The sequence below is a fragment of the Bison bison genome, unplaced genomic scaffold, assembly GCF_000754665.1.
Source record: "Bison bison bison isolate TAMUID 2011002044 unplaced genomic scaffold, Bison_UMD1.0 scf7180017864370, whole genome shotgun sequence".
NCBI classification, from domain to species: domain Eukaryota; kingdom Metazoa; phylum Chordata; class Mammalia; order Artiodactyla; family Bovidae; genus Bison; species Bison bison.
This window is the reverse complement of record NW_011494942.1, coordinates 859724-881781: the sequence shown is the minus strand read 5'-3', so window position 1 is coordinate 881781 and position 22058 is coordinate 859724. Positions and strand designations below refer to the sequence as shown.

Genomic DNA, 22058 nt, shown 5'->3' with positions numbered 1-22058 from the left:
ACATTCGTTGAATTACTTCTTCACTCTTCTAAAGATTCACTCCTAGGCTCTGGGACACCAGATGCTTTTTTCCTGTGCTAATACACATTCTGATTTGCAAATACTCCGTTTCCTGCAGGTTTTCAAGAACACAGCTTTATTGTGCAAGACCAAACGGAGAAAATCTTTTATACTCTTTCAAAGATAATTCAGTCATTCAGCAAACACTTGGCTAGAAGCAGAAATACCAAGAAGAAAGGCAATGTCACAGTCCTCCAGGAGTTCTTTGTCTGGTGAAGGAGACAAGACAGAATGCAAACCCAGTGCAATTTCTGAGGGCTATGACAGTGCGCGTGAGGGGTCCCACGGGGGGACTCAGGAGAGAAACAGTCAACATTTGAGGTTATTAAATAGAAAAAAAAAAGAAATTTGACTCATTGGTATTAAAAATATTTTAATGTAATTGAATGTCTGGTTATGGAGAGGTAGTTTGGATTTATTAAAAGAAAATACTCTATGGAAGGTCAGAGGAGGAAGGAAAAGACAGGGGAAACCTAGGTGCAGACTATCTCCTATATCAAAAAGAAAGCAAAGACAATGAGTGTTTGATTTCTTATTACACTCTGTTCTCCAATTCATAGATGTTCTTTAAATTTCTTCAGTTTTTCCCTATCCTACAAACCTATAGCAACTTTTTGCCTAGTGAAACCAGCAATTGGAAAAGGAGTGTCGAGTGAAATGGTGGACAAATGAATATCAGTCCAAGACTAAAATTTTATGCAGATCTAGCTGAGTGCTACATGCTCATTCACTCCTAAGTCCATCCTACTGATACCTCATCCCCATACGTGTACTTAAATGAATACTAACCCTTTTGTTGGCCAGAGGAATGAAAACCTGGAGAATCTAATTCTCACTCTGAAACTCCAGAGAGAATGTCCTGATAACCTCCAGCACCTCATTCAAGCACATCTCCCCTTCCTTCAAAGAAACATAGAATTCTGTGCACAAAAGAGACCTAACATTCAATCAAATGCTTTAAGAACTCCTACAGTTACACCAGTCATCTCTCCTGTTTTCAGCTCTATGGGTGTTTGGTCAATTCAATGACTTCACCTGTGAGCCAGAGAGGAACTGGGAAACTCTGTGACGCATAGGGGCATCCAGACACTATTAGCACAGCAGATCAAATCCATGCATGTGTCCCTTCCACGCTATGTATTAATTGTAGAAAAATTCCTGGGACAAAAATCTAGCTCATAGACAAGCTGGGCTTGCTTGAAGAGGGGTGAAAGACTACAGAAGACAAGCCTCATCTCCTTCACAGTTTTGCAGATACCGTTTCTGAACCTAAGGACTATTTTTCTTCCATCTACACATCCTCCCACTAAACATCTATTGAGTACTTATCATGCTTCAACTTAGCACTTGGTGCTGGAGATACAAAGATAAATGGATAAAACACCATCTAGAAACTCAAAGTCAGGCTGGGGAATTAGGCAATGACCACCGCCCCATCACCAAAAAATTAGCAATAACAAAACAAAGTAGCAAGTGCTTTAACTGAGAAAGAATTCTTGTGACAATCTAGAGAACAGGAAAATTTCAATAAGAGAGTAAGGGAGGGTATGGGGAGGGAGGAGGGAGGAGGGTTCAGGATGGGGAACACATGTATACCTGTGGCGGATTCATTTTGATATTTGGCAAAACTAATACAATTTGTAAAGTTCAAAAAAAAATAAGAGAGTAAGGGAGGGGTTTCCAGAAGATAAAAGATTTTTTAAATCAAGAACTTCACTCCTCCTCTATCATGCTTTTCATATCCACCTCTGTGTACGTTGGGGAGAAAGGCCTGGTAGGACGTTACTACCATTCTTCAGAAGAACCTTGCAATCGAAATGTGGTCTCAAGATCAGCAACATACCCATCACCCAAGGTATTAGAAAGGCAGAACCTTGGACCCTCTCAAGATCTTCCCATAGAGAATCTGCATTTTAACAAGATCCCCAGGTGATTTCTATGTGAATCATGAGAACCACTCACTGCCTGGGAAGATGAGAAGAGTCTCAGCTCTGGAAACAAGCTTTCCACAGAATCAAGACCCCTCACCCAAGAAGGACAGAACTCAACCTACATTGGATAGTTCCCCAATTTTTTATCATTTGTCATTCTAGAAATTAAAACTGGGAAATATTCTGTCAGTCTATTTTTTAAAAGTAATACATGTCTACATATTCATATAAATAACATGTGTTATGCAAAATAATATTTAAAAAATGTTATATGGAAGAGTACCAGGTTTTTTTTTTACGTATTTCCAAAACATTTCAGCATCTTGCTCAATAGAAGAGAGATGAACTCTCACATCTTCTTCTGCATCCACACGTCAATGAGCCCCAGACGGATACTGAAGCTGAAGCTCCAATACTTTGGCCACCCGATGAAAAGAGCTGACTCACTGGAAAAGACCCTGATACAGGGCAAGACTGAAGGCAGAAGGAGAAGAGAGTGACAGAGGGTGAGATAGTTGGATGGCATCACTAACTCGATGGACATGGGTTTAAGCAAACTCCAGGAGATAGTGAAGGAGAGGGAAGCCTGCTGTGCTGCAGTCCATGGGGTTGCAAAGAGTTGAACATGACTGAGCAACTGAATAACAATAAAATATAAGATGCTTTTACATATTTTCCACAATATCCCATGTTACACATTGAACATTTGAAATGTTGACCTTCTGATTAAATTTTCTTATGAAAAATCAAAACTAACTATTCAATAATACCTCTTATATTTACTCCCACTTCCAGGTTCTATCTCCAGGTTTCTCTTACTACTATTTTATCTAATTTTTATTTCCTTTTGTGCTCCAAGAACTTTATTTCTCCAATTTGTTGTCCTAGCAGAACAAGGAAAATTGGCCCTTGCTCCTGAAGCAAACCTTCTGTAAGATGGAAAGCACAGGTCTAAACAGGAACTTAATATCATCTGGACCAATAGTTTTCAATCCTTTATGCACATAGGAACCACCATTGTTTGGAGAATTAAAGAACAAGGGAAAAAAAATAATGCCAGAGTCTCACCCCAGACTAAATAAATCCAATTCTCAGATACAAACCCAGGCTTTGGAATTTTTTTTAAAATCCACCAGAAGGTTCTAGAGTGCAGTCAGAGTTGAGAAACTCTGATTCTTTGACCTAGTTCAGCTATTCACTTCATAGATTTCAGTGAAGGGTTGGGGAGCTGCAGGGGAGACAGTCAAGAGGGGAAGGAACCTTATCTATAATCTCCAGGATTGCACTAGGATTTGATAGAACTTTCAGAACCACTTTCAGACCAGACAACATTTTTCCAATAGCTCTCTCAATTCAGAGTTCTCAAGACATAAACAGAATAGAATTTACTCTCCTTCCTCTGAATAAAAAGTATTGCTATACAACTGTATTAAGGTATGTTTCATATACACTAAAATACATGCATTCACTTTAAATCTAAAGTTCAAAGTTAGATAAACTTATGTTACCACTTCCCCAATCTTGAAAGAGAACATTTCCATCATCCCAGAAAGTACTTGCTGCCTCTCCCATTAGCAAACTCCATCCCAGGTCCCAAGTGACAATTACTCTGATTTTTATCACTGTAGATTAGTTTTTCTTCTTCTAGACCCTCATATAAATAGTCTGCATTCTTTCACTCAGCGTAATTTTTTTTAAAGATTCAACTATGTTGGAACAGCAGTTTGTTCCACTTTATGGATGAATAATATCCCATTGTATGAATATGTTCCAGTTTATCCAATTAAGCTGCTATGAGTATCTGTGCACAAGTCTTTGGGAGGACATGAATTTTCCTTTCCCTTGAGTAAATATATAGAAGTGGAAATATTAGACCTAACATGGCTTGGAAGGCAAGGCATGTAGAAGAAAGTGTTCCAGCCCTGCAGTCAGCCAGAGCTGTTGTGCATACAGATAGGGCTGTTTATTAACATGGAGATTAAAATACCAGCTTCACAGGCATGCTAAAGGGATTGAGGAGAATGCATGTACAGGGCTGGTAGATAGTAGATACCTAGTCAATGGTAACAGAAATAACTAGAGGCAGAACTGGTTTGAAATGGAGCAAGAGCCCTCAATCTCCCAGTAAGGCATTTTCTCACTACTGTATGCTGCTGACCTCCCTCCAGACCTCCTCCAGCCAAAGGCTCTCTCTACCACCTTCCAAGCCTAACACCTTCTCCTGTCTCTGAAGCTGAAGCCATAAAATATGAACTACCTTCTGAAATAATTAATTTAGAAATGTTTCCTGGCTCATTTGTTTTAATAATTTTTAGTTCTCTTTGGCAAAAAAAATCCACATAAGAGAATGTGTATGGGATGAATTCAGTACATGAATTCAGGAAAGGAGAAATATCTATCTTCTAGGCAGTATTAGGCTGAGATACTACAAGGGGATGGCATGTGAACCTGGAAATACTATAGCTTTTGCATGATACAGGCTCATTTGCATTTAAACCCCCTCTGTCATCCAGTGCTTCCCTCCATGCATATTTTCTACCTGTGCAGCTCTTTCACTGGGCTCCTTAAAGTCTTCAAAAAATGTCCCCTTTTTTGAAGTCTCCCACTCCTTTCCTGTGGGCTTCCCTCATAGCTCAGCTGGTAAAGAATCTGCCTACCATGCAGGAGACACCAGTTCGAGTCCTGGGTAAGGAAGATCCCCTGGAGAAGGGATAGGCTACCCACTCCAGTATTCTTGGGCTTCCCTGGTGGCTCAGCTGGTAAAGAATCCATCTGCAATGTGGGAGACCCTGGGTTCAATCCTTGGGTTGGGAAGATCCCCTGGAGAAGGGAATGGCTACCCACTCCAGTATTCTGGCCTGGAGAATTCCATGAACTGTATAGTCCATGGGGTTACAAAGAGTCAGACACAAGTGAGCGACTTTCAATTCACTCACTCCTTTCCTACTCCCCTCATTCCTATACCACCCAGCACTCTTCCCACTGTAAGGGCAGAGAAGCAAATAAACACCCAATGGCCAGCACATCCTCTTAAAACATGCATGCACACACCACCCTTATTTATGTTCAACTGTGAAAAGTATGAAGGCAGTTAAATTTACCAAATGAATCATGAAGGAAGCTACAATAGTATTAGAGGTGCCCTTCTCTCAGAAACATAAAAGACTCTACACATAGACATCACCAGATGGTCAATACTGAAATTAGATTGATTATGTTCTTTGCAGCCAAAAATGGAGAAGCTCTATACAGTCAGCAAAAACAAGACCAGGAACTGACTGAGGCTCAGATCATGAACTCCTTTTTGCCAAATTTAGACTTAAACTGTAGAAAGTAAGGAAAACCACTAAACCATTCAGGTATGACCTAAATCAAATCCCTTACAATTATATGGTAGAAGTGACAGATAGATTCAAGGGATTAGATCTGAGAGACAGAGTGCCTGAAGAATTATGAAAGGAGGTTCATGACATTGTACAGAAGGCAGGGATCAAGACCATGCCCAAGAAAAAGAAGTGCAAAAGGGCAAAATGGCTGTCTGAGGAGGCCTTACAAATAGCTGTGAAAAGAAGAGATGCTAACGGCAAAGGAGAAAAAGAAAGATATACCCATTTCAATGCAGAGGTCCAAAGAATAGCGAGGAGAGATAAAGGCTTCTTCTGTGATCAATACAAAGAAATAGAGGAAAGCAATAGAATGGGGAAGACTAGAGATCTCTTCAAGAAAAGTAGAGATACCAAGGGAACATTTCATGCAAAGATGGGCACAATAAAGAACAGAAATGGACCTAACAGAAGCAGAAGATATAAAGAAGAGGTGGGAAGAATATACAGAAGAACTATACAAAAAAGATCTTCGTGACCCAGATAACCATGATGGCGTGATCACACCTAGAACCAGACATCCTGGAATGCAAACTCCAGTGGGCCTTAGGAACCATCACTCTGAACAAAGCTAGTGGAAGTGATGGAATTCCAGTTGAGCTATTTCAAATCCTAAAAGATGCTGCTGTGAAAGTGCTGCACTCAATATGCCAGCAAATTTGGAAAACTCAGCAGTGGCCACAGGACTGGAAAAGATCAGTTTTCATTCCAATCCCAAAGAAAGGCAAAGCCAAGGAATGCTCAAACTACTGCACAATTGCACTCATCTCACACGCTAGCAAAGTAATGCTCAAAATTCTCCAAACCAGCCTTCAACAGCATGTGAACCATGAACTTTCAGATGTTCAAGCTGGATTTAGAAAAGGCAGGGGAAACAGAGATTAAATTGCCAACATCTACTGGGTCAACAAAAAAGCAAGAGAATACCAGAAAAACATCTACTGCTTTATTGATTATGCCAAAGCCTTTGACTGTGTAGATCACAACAAACTCTGGAAAATTCTTCAAGAGATGGGAATACCAGACCCCCTGAGAAATCTGTATGTAGATCAAGAAGCAACAGTTAGAACTGGACATGGAACAACAGACTGGTTCCAAACAGGGAAAAAAGTATGTCAAGGCTGTATATTATCATCCTGCTTATTTAACTTATATGCAGAGTACATCATGTGAAATGCCAAGTGGATGAAGCACAAGCTGGAACCAAGACTGCAGGGAGAAATATCAATAACCTCAGATATGCAGATGATAACACTCTTATGGCAAAAAGCAAAGAAGAACTAAAGAGCCTCATGATTTAAGTGAAAGAGGAGAATGGAAAAGCTGGATTAAAACTTAACATTCAAAAAACGAAGATCATGGCATCCAGTCCCATCACTTCATGGCAAATAGATGGAGAAACAATGGAACAGTGACAGACTATATTTTCTTGTGCTCCAAAATCACTGCAGACAGTGACTGCAGCCATGAAATTAAAAGACACTTGCCAGTCCAGGCTCCATGCACGATACTGGATGCTTGGGGCTGGTGCACTGGGACGACCCAGAGGGATGGTATGGGGAGGGAGGAGGGAGGAGGGTTCAGGATGGGGAACACATGTATAACTGTGGCAGATTCATTTTGATATATGGCAAAACCAATACAATATTATAAAGTTAAATAAAATAAAATTAAATATATATATATATATATATAAATCTTTAGGACAAGAAATTAAAATAGAACTCACAAAGTCCTCTCAATAAAGTTTATTAATTTTACTACAAAAAAAAAAAAAAGACATTTGCTCCTTGGAAGAAACCTATGACCAACCTAGACAGCATATTAAAAAGCAGAGACATTACTTTGCCAACAAAGGTCTGTCTAGTCAAAGCTATGGTCTTTCCAGTAGTCATGTATGGATGTGAGAGTTGAACTATAAAGAAAGCTGAGCACTGAAGAATTGATGCTTTTGAACTATGGTGTTGAAGAAAACTTTTGAGAGTCCCTTGGACTGCAAGGAGATCAAACTAGTCCATCTTAAGGGAAATCAGTCCTGAATGTTCATTGAAAGGACTGATGCTGAGGCTGAAACTCCAGTACTTTGGCCTCCTGATGCAAAGAACTGACTCCTTGGAAAAGACCCTAATGCTGGGAAAGATTGAAGACAGGAGGAGAAGGGGACAACAGTGGATGAGATGGTTGGATGGTACCACCAACTCGATGGACATGAGTTTGAGCAAGTTCTGGGAGTTGGTGATGGACACGGAAGTCTGGCATGCTGCAGTCCAAAGGGTCTCAAACAGTCGGACACGACTGAGCGACTGAACTGAACTTCTCACACAAAATGTCTCCTTGCTAATGGGGGAGTGAGAGAAAGGATCCTGCCACCACTGAACTGACAGCTCCGCACCCACCCCCTGGTCCCCCTCCATGTTGCCAGCCCCTGTGCTCACAGTCATACTTCCCCTCCCCCAACAGGCCTTTTCCCTGTCCTGCTCTCCAGAACTTTCCCTTGATCAAGAGCGTTTCTAGAGCTTCTCAGCAAAATCTAAGGCCAACAGACAGCGCCTTGCCTGAGCCAATTTGAATGCACACCACCTATGAGATTTTCTGAAACTCTCTCAGCTGCCACATTAAAACTGCATGAGAGTCTTCCTCAGGAGGCCTAATAATAGCATGTTTCATCTTTGAGCCACTTTATAAACATTAACTGGTTAAGTCGCCCTTCTCGCCCTTCTCTCCTCATAAGCTCTGGGCTTCTGCAGAGTGGACTTCATCATCTACTCCCTTCCAATTACTCTAGGAGCAAACAGGCTGGGACCTGAAGGATCTTTCCAGGGTATTTTGGGCCAAGCAACAGTAATGTCAAAGGTCTTGCAATAACAATCTCCACTTGGGTAACAGCATGGATGTGTATTTAAAAGAGACTAACTCGAGGTTCTCGTTTTCCAAAGCAGCACAGCAGAGAAAACTTGCCTCCATGGCTAGGGTGGGGTCACCAAACTATCACCCATGACACCAAACCCAGCTTGCCATCTGTTTTTATGGATAAAGTTTTACTGGAACACAGGCATGCTCATTCATTTACATGATATCTATGCCTACTTTTATGCAACAGTATCAACTGAGTAGTTGCAACAGAGACCAAATGATTCATAAAGCCAAAAAATAAAAATTTTACTACATGGTCCTCTAGAAGAAGTTCGCTGATCCTGGTCTATTAAAAGTTTTTTTTCACCCTGTATATTCCCTAAATACTTTTAATCAAGTCTCTTTCCCTCTCTGGGCCTCTGTGGCTACACCTATAGACTGAATAATTTCTGACCAGACTCACTGCTTTGGGTTCATTCTCTCATTGTTCTATAAGTATTAGCATCTTATGTTAGCTTCGCCTTATTATTACAGCTGACTTCTTTGCAAGCAGGAGTAGAATTCTGTGTGTCTCATAAATCACTATAGGCACAAGGCTCCAGGCTGAGCCCTAAATCCATTCTGGACTGTAGCTGAACTGACTTGAATTATATTTCTTTCTTTGCAGAGAGATCTCACAGAATGATGTCTTGGAAGTGATAGAGGCAAACGTGTTCTCCAACCTGCCCAAACTACATGAAATGTAAGCAAGACTCTATGGGGTTTTGCTCATGCCTGCTTTTGGTAGTAGCCTTAAAGTTCACTTATATTCCTGGGAGGCCCTGGCTCTGCTCTGTCCTCAGACTCCTAGAATTTCATTTTAGTCTGTCAAAGTCAGTCCAGTAGGTGCTGCCATGTATCTGCCTGGTGACTCGGGTACTAGTTCAGAGCTTAGTCTTATTCTGCTTCTTCCTTCTCAGGGTTTTTTTGCATAGTAAACTCAAGAACCTAGCTCTGTGACTGCACATAGTAATACTTCCAGCTCATCCTCTCATTCAAATTTGTTTCACAGTCAAAGCCCAAAATAAATTCCTCATGAGGTAGTTGAAGATGGGCAGTCTTAGTTTGACTGCTAGCCTATGCCACATACTCACCATGGAACCTTGGTCAAGATGCAAAATCATGCTAAGACTTAGCTTTCTTTCTGTAAAGTGGGAATAATAAAATTGCATGCCTCATAGGATCACTGTGATGAACAAATGAGATGATAAATGTTATGTAGATCTAACACATAAACTGGCATACCAGTAAGTTATCATAACAATCCTTGGCTTCTTTACTACTCCAACCAAATGTATTTTCTCTTGTTGACATTCTAGTTTTATATACATGCCAGTACTCACACAGATACACCTCTGTTGCATACCAGTCTAAAGTTACTATAAATTATCAAAGCCAGATGAGACTTTGGAGACAGGTCCAAATTTTTCCAAAGTGTATTCTGTGTATCATTAAACAGAAAATTATCATTACAAAAAAGGAAAAAGATTCTATGGTCAAATAAGTTGGACAGACTCACCTACTGTAGGAAAACTCAGAGTCTGTAATATGCACACATGAACTTGGAATCTCCAAGAAGGATATTGTATTAAGAGTTTCTCAACTAGTGTCATTGCAAAGGTTCCTCTGTGAAGCACTGACGAATATCTTACAAAATTCTCAGAGAACACAGTTAGGAAAGCCACTGAACCACTTTCCTAATTTTACAGATGAGGAATGAAAGACAGAGAGAAGTTGTGAAGCTTGTCTAGTCACCCAGCCAAATCCACAGCAGGCTAAGGACTTGAACATAAATCCCTTGACTCTTTTGTATCTTTTTAAAAACTTCTTAGCATTTGCCAAGCATATATACACACATGCATAATTGATATACGCATACATACATATATATGAATTTGTTTAGGAATGACAGTCTGTCCATTATGACAGACTCTGCCCTCCCTTTCCTTTTCTACCTCCCACTCTCATTCTTCTTCACTGTCATTAAGCCTCTGCAACTGATGCCTTCCCTCTCTCTCTGCTTGGCCTCTCCTTACCCTAGCTGGGAAGAGAGATCTGACCAGGGTCTCAGAACCCACAGAGAGTATCAGAGAAGCGAACCAAAGGGCAGCCAGCCCTCTGCGCAAGGTCAAGTAGATGTCCCTCTGTGCAGCTCAAGGGCAGTGGAGCTAATGGGATGGCTCTTTCATCTCTCCCCCACATGGAGAGTGCTCACCTCCATGTAACACTGCCTGTATTTAAAATGATTAATTACCTGGTACTTGGATCTGCGTAGCTACAGGTTACTGCAACATTAAAGCTAATGAAATAGGGAGGAAGTAATTAACACAGAGCATCTCTGCAAATATACATTGATCCCGCCAGATGAGGAAAGGGCAGCCTCTCTCTGTCGGAATCCAAATGTGAACATGCCCACCTCCAGACTATTGATCAGGACGTGGCGCAGGTCAGCCCAGGGCAGAAGCCATCACTTCCCATGAGCTGTGAGAGAGCAGCCTCCATTCCAGCATGAGGGACTCACTGGCACTTTGCCACCTGCTGTCTGCCGGGACTGCACCGTGAAAGCCAGAGATGTTCACTGCTTATCCCCTAATCTTCATTTTCCTTTGACCTTTCACTTTACTTTTCTCCAATCTCCTTTGACTCTTCACCCTCTTTGTTGCTGTCCATCCCCTTCTCTCGTCTCCCAGTCAGAAAAAAAACATCATTTCCCCCATTAGCCTCATCCCTGCCTTCCTCAGACCCTGGGAGATCCTTACTGGTTAAACACTCAACTGAGTTCAGGGTGAAATGACTCACCCAGCTGTGCTTTGTTTGTCTCTGATGAATGGATTCCAGGAAGACTTCAGTGATGACAGTTACATAAGACAGGGTTAATATTTTGTTTGCACAGGTTAGTATAGTAAAAGACACCACATGCATGCTCAATCTTTGTGGAAATGATGGATGGACAAAGGGTGAATAACTGATTAACATACTCTTCGCATAATAATGAAAAATACCATAGCACTCCTTACCAGTAAGGTCATGTGCACGTTCTTTTCTCTTTCACAGTAGAATTGAAAAGGCCAACAACCTGCTATACATCGACCCTGATGCCTTCCAGAACCTTCCCAACCTCCGATATCTGTAAGAACTTCTGTATTCTGGTGCCCCTTCTATCATCAAATTGTGTACTCGTATTTTAGCAAAATATCCATTTGCAACTCTGGGGAGCAACGGCTTGTAATCAAAGATATGGGGCAGAAAAGGAAGTGAGGAGACACTTGCTGGTGGGTTTTAGTTTAGCTTAATGAGTAAATTCCACTGACATAATTGCATTTGATTTTCATTTACAAAAGCAGACATCATAAGGAATGCCATTTGCATTAATGGGATTGTCACACAGACCTCTTGCAGAACTCAGTCATAATTTAGTGTTAATGAGATACAGCCAAAATTTCTGCTAGCATTTAGCTTGTGACCTTGACCTCAAAGGCATCATCTCTCCTGTTCTGCGTGTAAGCATTTTTTCCTTTGATGGATTACAATGTTTTATATTAAAGTTTTGGTTAATAATAGACATGGTATTTTTATCAGCAGAGAGATTCTTGGTGTTTGAGCTCCATCCCTTGGGCCTGACTCTATCTGCAAAAACATTGCTTCTTCCACTCAGCTTTCAAATTAGCTAAGGGCTTGACAGAACCCTGAGTGCTACAATGGGACCCTGCAAAATAACAGATAAGAACTTGACCTATAGAGTCACACTTTACAGAACCATTTATTAACTACTGATCACAGGCATGAATATAACCTCTCAAAGCTTGTTTCCTTGGAAATAATAATGGATGTGTGTCTGTTATCTATTAATTTAATAAGAATGCATACTTACTTACCTCCAAAAGACAGTTTGTAAGCAAAAATGATGTATCATTTCTTACCTATTTGTGAGTTGATCAGTGAAATCCATCGGCCGAGCTGGACTCTGTTGGCCTGACCTCAGCTTAGCTCACTCATGTATCTGAACTTAGCTGGCAGGTGAAGTGGGTGCTGGCTGCCCTGGATAGTCTCGGTTTGGGATGACAGCTCTCCAACAAGTGGTATTCATTTCTAGCCAACTCACACAGGCTTGTTCTCACAGCAGACCTGGGGTTCCAAAAGAAAGAGTAAGCTTGTAAGCCTCTTGAGACTTAAACCCTGAATTTACACACCATTTCCTCTGTTGCATTTTATCATTCTTGGGACCAACCCAGATTTAAGAGGTGGAGAAATAGAATCCACTAATTGATGTGAAAAGCTGCAAAGTCACCAAGACAAGGTGTAGTGATACAGGGAAGGATAAAGATGGGAATCACTCAAGTATTCTTTTCCGGATAATTTCATGGACAGAGGAGCCTGGAAGACTACAGTCAAGCAAGACTCGGACATGACTGAGTGACTAACACTTACACTTGCAATCAATTCAAAGCACATAAAATGTTTTGCATGGTGCCTGTGACATAATAAATGTTCAATAAACATTAGCTACTAGTGATATCTTGACTGTCCCTAACTGTTGATCTATGAGAACTGGAGTTAGCAATTAATATAATAAGGAACATTGTGGCTTAGCTCTCTGATGGAGGGAATAAAAGATTTAACAGAACAAAGTCCATATGACCTGGGATTTCAGCTCTGTGATAGGAGCCCCAGAAACAATCTGAGAAAGAAACAAAGTCTTCCACTCCTGAGTCATGTCAGGCAGGACCACCTTCACTGGCATTCTAACAGGGCTCCATGCTCAAAAGGGTCCCACACTCAGAGGGCCTCATTCCAGGTTTAATACTCTGCTGTCACCATCTTGAAATGCTTTAACAGTTTTGAACAGAGATCCCTACACCTCACAAGTTATGTATTCAGTCATGCTGAGAGGTCAGCACTATGAGCAACTCAGGAGTCCTGGCTCTTTAAATGGACTTTGCTATACTCTGCAGAATCTAACACAGGTTAGGTACGCCACAGTGGAGGAAATCCGAGGTAACAGAAAAGGCATAGGCCTTAGGATAAAAAAAATCTAGAGCCTCATCCTGACTCCACCATTCATTCTTGGGCCAATCACTAGACCTCTGAGATGTGCATAGCTTATAGGACTTTCAAGTGAGGTTCACGTATGAAAATATACTGTTAACTACAAAAACATTAATAAATGTACTAGGTATTTGTAGGATGGTTATTTCTGGCCAACCAAAGTCTATAAGTCTAACCTCAAAAAAAGTCCAGAAAGGGTTTAATAGAGAGTTATGGTGATTACTAAGACCTTCAGCTTTCACCTAGGGTGCTTAGCATGGATTCAACAAAAAAGAACTTTGGGACATGCCTTTACATTTAATGGAGCAGTATAGAAAAGAAAAAAAAAAAAAAACTAATACATGACATCAGAAGGACTGGGTTCCAGATAGGATGCTGTTATTTATTAGCTAGATAAACTTTACCTTCTCTAAACCTCAGTTTATCTATAAATTGGGTGGTTATAAAAACTAAATAAGATTATGCCTGTAAAAACATTTTACAAATTGTTTTTAGCATATAAACCATAAATAACTATATAAATATAAAATTATTAGTGCCTATTACCCAGGTGGTTTCCTTCATTCCTTCTTTTTTTCTCTCCCTCCCAATTTCTATCCCTCCCTTTCTCCTCTCTCCTTCCTCTTAGAAAAATTGAGTGGAATAGGGGTGACCACAGAGCCTTCAATACAGCAGAACAAAAGAGAGCTGGGATATGAAAAGTGAAAGTGAAAGTGAACTCGCTCAGTCATGTCCGACTCTTTGCGACCCCATGGACAGTAGCCTACCAGGCTCCTCCCTCCATTGGATTCTCCAGGCAAGAGTACTGGAGTGGGTTGCCATTTCCTTCTCCAGGGGATCTTCCCTGGATCTTCCAGACCCAGGGATCGAACCCGGGTCTCCCACATTCCAGACAGACGCTTTAACCTCTGAGCCACCAGGGAGTGGTGGGATATGCAAAGGGACACCCCTATTCACAGACTGTCACATGTGGCTCATGAGAAGCACCCTGCAGAGCAGAGATTCAGGAAGAAACAACCCTCTCATACACACACATGTCACAGCCCATGATGATAATAGCAGGTCTGCGAATGGGGAACTGGGAAAATCCAAGGGATGGGGAGTCATTGCAAAGTTAAGAGCTCCAGCGTTTAATATTAACCTGTACTTTGTGGCCAGCGCCATTCATTCTTATTAGCAAGAAACCCTCAGCCCTGTTTCTAGGGAGTAAGGGCAAGAGAGGAACTTAGGAGTGTGTATGTGTGGAAGGCATGGCCCTAGACTGAAGGGGGAACTCTGGCAGAACAGAGAGGATGAAGCTCTGACTTTGACTCTGGAAGAGCTGAAACCTCTGCCGTCTGTCATTAAGTCCAGACTCCTCTTTGTATCCTTTTCTCACTTTGAGGTGTTAAGTAATCCTCAGTCTTACCCGACTACCCTGTCAAGTCCAGACAAAACTGGAGGTGACCGATTCCAGCCACATCTGTTCATGAGAGGAGGTTATCATTCTCAGAGTATCTAAAACATGCTTTCTAACTGGAAAAAGAAAAGAACTTGTACTTAGTTTAGAGGAATTGTGTCACTGTCAAATGATCCTCCTGGATGGCTCTGAAAAGTATATATACTCACATAATTCCTCAGAGTATAAAGTTCTTTCACAACCACTGCCATGCTGATCCCCATCAGGAAGTTGGAATGAACAGCTGTCCCTCTCAAGCCTTTGGACTTATTGCCCAGGGCAGACTTTTCTCAGCTGCACATTGCTCCCGGTTGCAGCCCAAGGTGATCCTGAGAACTAGAGCAGCTCTGCATTCCAAAAACACTACCAGCAAAGCATCATTCAGGCTTTTCAGACTGTGGTCCTTTGAAAATATTTTTTAAATTGCTGAGAGGAATCACCCAAATTTAGAGGTGGTCCTCTAACCTAATTATGTCACGGAAACAAAGCCCAGTCAAGTTCCCCTCTTCTCCCACACTTATTTGTGTCTGGGCAGTGGTCCTGAATAGCTTTGCAATCCAGCAGCCAAGTAAGGGTGGGTGGCAATGATTTCAGGTATTTTGGGGAATGATGAACTACTTGCTTCAAGGCAAAAAAGAAACATAAAATGGATGAAGGGATCCAGAGAGGACCAGCAGGATGGAGTAGTTGTTTATTTCCTTAAGCCAGGATAAATGTTTATCAACACAGTCAGCAAAGCAGGAAACTACAAAGAGTAGGGGCGAGTTGTCATTTGACTTCAGAACACTAAATGCTGCATACACACACTTAGAAATGTTGCTCTGAAATTCTCAAACTTGATTCCACTCTATACCGATCATTTGATGGCACAGAATTCAAAATAACTAGAAATCAGTCTTCTTCATTACTCCCTTTATACTTCACTACGGAACCTGAAATGGTTAGGGGAAGAAAAAAATTCATGAATAAAGAAATGTAGTTTGACTAGAAGAGTATATATCAAAGGATTCATCTGGGTGGATTTTTTCAAGTCAATATTGTATTTACGAGCAATATTTCTTTCTTTACTGCTCTGCCTTCATGGAGCTGACCTTTTGTGTATGAAAGATTATCTATTGATCTGTAAATAAGGTTTACACAATATTCTCTTGCCTTTGCATCCTGTCGGCATAATTCTCAGGCAGCTGGTTGTTGCTCTTTGCTACTCAGTAAACCATAATTTCATCTTAACAAACCTTTTACACAGCTGGGTGGGCCTCCACCCGCAACTGACAGCCATCTTCCTTTCACATGGGGACCTGTTAGAGCTTCTTAGGAGGCTGTTAAGGGCAGCTATGCCATCTGCTTCCTCCAGCCAAAGATGATTCCAGCAGAGTCTTCACTGCAACTCACCTTAGCGATTCCAGATGTTTCTTCCCCACCCCTCCCCTAAGTCTCTCTCCCTCTTTTCTGCTTTCCTCTCTTTCATTTGTTTTGGTAGGAGTGATGAAAGTAGCTTCTTGGACTATTAAAGTTAAGCCATTTGCTGGACATTGCAACAGAGACCAGGGACCCAAGAGTGGCACAGAGTAGTGGGGAAGCAGAGGCTCCAGGGCCCCCTGCTTGGGCTCAGGTCTCGGCTCCTGCCCTTCTTAGTTGTGTGACCTTGGGTAATCAGCTTAACAACCCTAGGTCTGTTTTCCTTTCTGTAAATGAGGGATAACGTTGCCTGTCTCCTAGCATCGTATTGAATGAAGTACTGAGAAGAATGACCGACATTTAGAAAATTCTCAGTATGTTGCTGTTCAGTTACTCAGTTGTGACTGACCCCCATGGAGTGCAGCACGCCAGGCTTCCCTGTCCTTCACTATCTCCTGGAGTTTGCTCGAAGTCTGTCCATTGAGACGATGATGCCATCCAACCATCTTATCCTCTGTTGTCCCTTCTCCTCCTGCCCTCAGTCTTTCCTAGCATCACGGTCTTTTCCAAAGAGCTGGCTCTTCACATCAGGTGGTCAAAGTATTGGAGTTTCAGCTTCAGTATCAGTCCTTCCAATGAATATTCAGGGTTGATTTCCCTTAGGGTTGACTTGTTTGATCTCCTGGCTGTCCAAGGGACTCTCAAGAGTCTTCTCCAGCACCACAGTTGGAAAACATCAATTCTTAGGTGCTCAGCCTTCTCAGTAAACAGTAGCAATTCTTATTAAATTCCTGACCCTGTCATTGACTAGCTAAGGGAGTCTGTGTAAGGGACTCCACCTCTATGTACCTCAGTTCTCTCTTCTCCTTTAAAAAAAAAAAAAAAAGAATACCTATCTCTGAGAGTCTTGCAAGGATTAATTTGATGATGATGATGATGATGATGATGTGTTGCTGGTGGTTATATTGTTTCTCTCTTTCAATATTTCTAAGGTTTGGAAGGCATCTTTAACTGCTTCTTATAGACAGAATCCACTGACCAGCGTTCAAACATGAAAACATACCATTTGTGTTTCTCAAAGGAAAAAGGCATCCTTCTCACCAAACTCCTGACAAATCCAAAAAGTTCCCTCTGAACAAGCAAAATTAAATAATCCTGCGTGATCTTAACCCCTTCTTTGTTAATTCCCAACACTGCGTGTGTATGTGTGTGCACACGCGTGCACATGCACACTCAGTAACGCCTGACTCTTTGTGACCGCATGGCCTGTAGCCCTCCAGACTCCCCTGTTCATGGAATTTTTGGCCCACAATACCATGCCATCCCCAACCACAAACTGCTTGGATAATGTTTCCTATTTTTATGTTGATTTATAATTTAGCTCTTTTTATCATACTTCATTGCATTTGAACCTCACAACAATCCAAGGAGAGCAGTACAAATACAAGCATTTAACAGAATTCAGCTGGCCTTGCCTGTACTCCCTGGGTACAGAGCTCTTCTGATAGGAATGTGCAATGTCCCTGTGGACTGGGCTATTCTGATAATTTTGATGTTCAGCAATGTTTAGTTCTCTGTGGTGGTGGGAAAAGAGCCGTGTCAGGGTTAATTTTTCAAAGTTCCTGCACAATGGAAAGGATCAGGGCCTTCCCATTTCTCGTCCAGCGTTTTGAATGTGAATTAGCCAGTCAGTGAGAACTCATTCATTCAGTCAACCCTTCAACAATCATTTACTGAGGCCTTATTATATCCTAGGCTTTGTTGTGGCTACTTCTTGGGCATAAAAAAGATGACAATACAGATGATGCCTCTGCCCTTATGGAGCTTATATTCTAATTGAAGAGACAATGCTGGATGTCAGGTGGTAACAGTGATGTGAAGAAAAGCAGAGAAAGTAGAGTTATGGTTTAGCAAGGGTGGTCTAGAAAGGATAAAGAGGGTGACTTGGGAGAGATCCAGGCGACATCAATGGACAGCTCTCAACACAAAGTCTCAACCTTTGAGGAAGAAAAGGCTATTTTCATTCATTAAGCCCTGAGAATAACACATCTGCCAAGCTGTGTGGCACTGGCCGTAGATAAGAGGACTGATTCAATGCCTTGGCTGGGCTAGTAAAGAAAAGCTTCTTGGGAGGTGGGTAGAATTTAGCTGCAACTTGGAGAATTAATAAAATTTAGAAAGACAAAAAAGAAGGAATTTTCTGTGAAAGAAAGAGGGGATCAAACCCATAGAACAAAAAAGCATCATGGAGTAGGCAGAGGATGGGGAGATACTGAGTCTCAACTAAAAAGAAGGCATATGCTGAGGAGTTTGACTACATGAAGATGGACTGGCTCTGGAAGATTGGAAAACTAAATTAAGGCAAAGAGCTTAAGCTTCAACAGAGTAGTAGAAGGATAAGTTACAAGACAGTCTTACCAACAAGGACCAACTGTATAACACAGAGGACTATACTCAATATTTTGTAATAATCTATACATTAGGAAAAGAAGAATGTGTGTGTGTGTGTGTGTACAATTGAGTCACTTTGCTGTATACACCTGAAGCTAACATAACATAAATCAACTACAATTTTTTAAAGAAGAGCTTCTTCAGTAGAATGACAGGTTGACAATGATTTGGACTGTAGCTTGATGGGGAGCAGGGTATAGATATATACTCAAGGGAGAACTGCTCAGGGCCAGTGGCCATAATCCAGGGGTACAGTAATAATGGCCCCTGGAGGAATATAAAGTCTTGGTTCAGTGGGGGACAGGGGACACATTTCTAAAACAGAACCACCACCATATTATTTCCCTCCAGGTCAGACAAGGACCCAAGTGACTAGTGATTTTTACCCACTCACTTCTAGTAACCCTCAAAGCCTCCCTTTCCTGAGTGACCCCCCACACAGAATCACCCTGCAGTCAGCACCCCTCAAGAATTCAGCCAGGCCAGAATTCATCTTACGTGGTAGCTGTGATTATTGGGAAGAAACTAGCCATCTCCCCATCTGTCAGTGCTGTAAGTCTCTAAGGATGTTGTCATGACTACAGGGATATTTGGGCACAATGGAAATTATACAGTTGTTTCTTTTATCAGTAATCTGTCTAGCAGAGCCATTTTTCCTGATATTGTCAACTCCAGGGAAAGACAGCAAGATTTTCCTTGTGGACCACTGAGGTTCAGGATGAGATTTCAGCCTGGGCACATCAGCCCCAGGAAAGCAAGAACCTCCTCTCGTCTCAGGGCACAATTGTAATGATGGTGATGTTTTCATGCTCACCTCCCCTCTTCCTTCCTCTGACCTGCTCAGTAATTTCTCCTGCAAGAAGTCCAGAACTTCTCCATCATGACAGTCATGGCATCTATCAATTCACATCAGTATGTTCAGATCTTGATATTATTCTTTCCAAAGGAGGTGGCATATATTTTAAAAAGGAGCCTAGAAAAGGCAATGTGAAACCCAAGAATCAATCATGATAGATTCTTGGCCATGGGGGCTTCTGAGAGGGAAATTCCAACAGGATCTACTCAAATAGCACATAACTAACCATCTATTCCATCCACTTGCAGTCTCTAGATTACATTTTCACAGGATATACTTTCTTATGAGGTAGGTATTTCCTCACCTCATTAATTTTGAAATAAGACCTGTCTCTGCCATCATCAGAAATCAGATGTGAAGACAAGTCCAGAGGGGGTTCAGAGAGAAACAGGTCCCAGATGAGCTGCGTGAAGTCAGCCCTGACCCCTTTCCTCATTGCGAGTATTACCCCTACTTCCCCCCACCCCCACAGTGATGGACTGATCTTTTCAAGTTTCAGTTTCCTCATCTGCAAAATGTAAATAATAAAATATGCTTCAAGAATATGAAAGCATATGAAAGAGGGAAATTAGTTTTATGTCCTCCAAGACCTCTTCCTTTCCTCAAGTGCTTGGTGTATAACTGTGACTTCAAGAATCTGGAGATCCCAGCATCACTATCTGTCCTGAGTTCAGCATATTCAGACCAACACAAAGGGTCCTGTATGGAAGGAGAAAGCCCCTCTAAAAGATAGGAAAATCCAGCCTCCTGCAGACCACTCTTGTTTCCCAGATCAGGCTCCTCTTCACCAGGATTCAAAGAGACCTTCTAAATGCTGAGGTCCTTCAGATGCATCAAAAACATAAACCAGTTGTAAATTAGTCTTAAGTACAGAAAACTCAACTTCTTAAGCTAAAGGAGAATTGCAGAATGAGCCCTGTCACTTCGGCCCCTCACAAATGAGCCCAGCTGGCCTCAGAGGAGCCTGAGAGGCACTGGATGTGGGGTCAGGCTTAAGAGGCAAACAGCATCCAGCAGCCATTGGAGCTGGCCTGGGAGGAGGGCTGGCCCCAGGCACAGACAGAAAGAGGGACAGCTTAGCCAGTGAGAATCTGAATAGCATCAAGTGAAGCCCCATTTCTGTGGAAAATAAACTGCCGCCTCTTCTTCCACCATTGCAGCCTCAATGTTGGGAGGTTTAAAGGCTATCTTGGTCCTTCCAGACCATTGTAGATTTACAGTTATCCCCAGGAGAGGCCACATGTTAAGGTGTTGGAGCTAACACAAGAACTGCCGGCTACCTTCTCTGCAGAGATGAGGCAGTCCCAGGGAAGCAGAGATGGGTCAGACGAGGCTGGGCTCTACCGTGGACAACAGGGGCAGGCAGGATAATGAAAGAGGGAGGGCACCATGCAGTCTACTCTGGTGACCTGACTCTGTGCTCCTCCAGGATGGGGACTAGGTTGTCTTCATGGCTGTAATCCAGTGAATGGCACCAAAAACAAGGCGCTCAGCTACTTAGTTGTCCTTTTAGAGAATCCTGGCTGTGATCCAGTTCTCACACACCTGGTTCCCAGCTCACTCTGTAACGCTTGTTGAGGGACCCATATGTTCTTGCTGCCCTCATTCATCTCATCCTCTTTGGCTTTCACAGTGTGTGCTCTTAGGCTGTGAGCTAAGAACACAGGCCTGATGGCTCTGCTGCTCCCAAACCCTTGGCCTGTCCATCTGGGAAGATATTGTCTTCCTGTGGGCATGGCTATAGGAGAAATGCATTCCCGGGGCACCTCAGCCAGCCAGATCAGCTGGTTCAAGATCAGGGAGCAATACGTTGCAGGAGAGGTCATCACTGATTCAGTTGAGCTCTAATTCAGAACGACTGTGTGCAGCTTATCTCCACAGAGGGCAGGGTCCACACACAGTAGGTCCTTGATGAAAATGTGGGCCTGGGTTTGAATCTGTCTGGGTAGTAGAAGAGAAGCAACTGCTGTTTTTAGAGAAATATCTTGGGGCCTTGCAGAGTGTGAACACTGCACTGACAGACGCTTTAAGGAAGAATATTTTCATTTTCAGCAGACATTACAAAAGTGTTCTGCTGCAGTTTAATCATCAGCTCACCCACAGCAAACAACCTGCAAATAATGTCTAGTTCAACAGGGAGTGAGCTCCTCCTCCATCAGTTTGGTACTCAAAGATAGAAGTGCTGAGAAGAGGGAGCAGGGTGTTTGGGAGATGTGCCAGGGAAGAAATTAGCAGGCCTCCCTCACAAAGCTCACCCACTATGCTCTCTCTGGTCAAGGAGCCACCCAGGCACAGATTCACTCAGCAATACACAAAGGAAAATCTCTTCTCTCCACAGGAGAGCTGCACGCCCAGTCTTCAGCCATGGTCCTATTTGTGTAAGCAAGTAACAAGACCTTTCAGAGCCTCATGCAAAACAGAGAGGAAAAGGACAGCCCATCTCCTTCAAAAGGCTGTAAGGAGAGAAAGGAAGGGGGAAGATGAGACAAGGTGCAGAGTTGCCTTGAAAGTCTGAAAGAGCAAACAGTGCGAGCACCGCTAACTGGACAGATCACTGCTGGCAGCACGGGGGGCGCACGGTGGGCGGGACACAGGGATCACAA

The 22058-nt window shown here is 42.3% G+C and overlaps 1 protein-coding gene across 2 annotated transcripts in view; it reads left to right on the top strand.

Moving 5' to 3' along the window:
• The window catches only part of FSHR (follicle stimulating hormone receptor), a 192058-nt gene that overhangs the window by 115111 nt on the left and 54889 nt on the right, over positions 1 to 22058 (top strand). For both annotated transcript variants that reach the window (XM_010855898.1, XM_010855900.1), the window contains exons 3-4: positions 8895 to 8969; positions 11321 to 11395. In XM_010855898.1, the coding sequence (XP_010854200.1) occupies positions 8895 to 8969; positions 11321 to 11395 (150 nt within the window). The remainder of the gene's footprint in view (positions 1 to 8894; positions 8970 to 11320; positions 11396 to 22058) is intronic.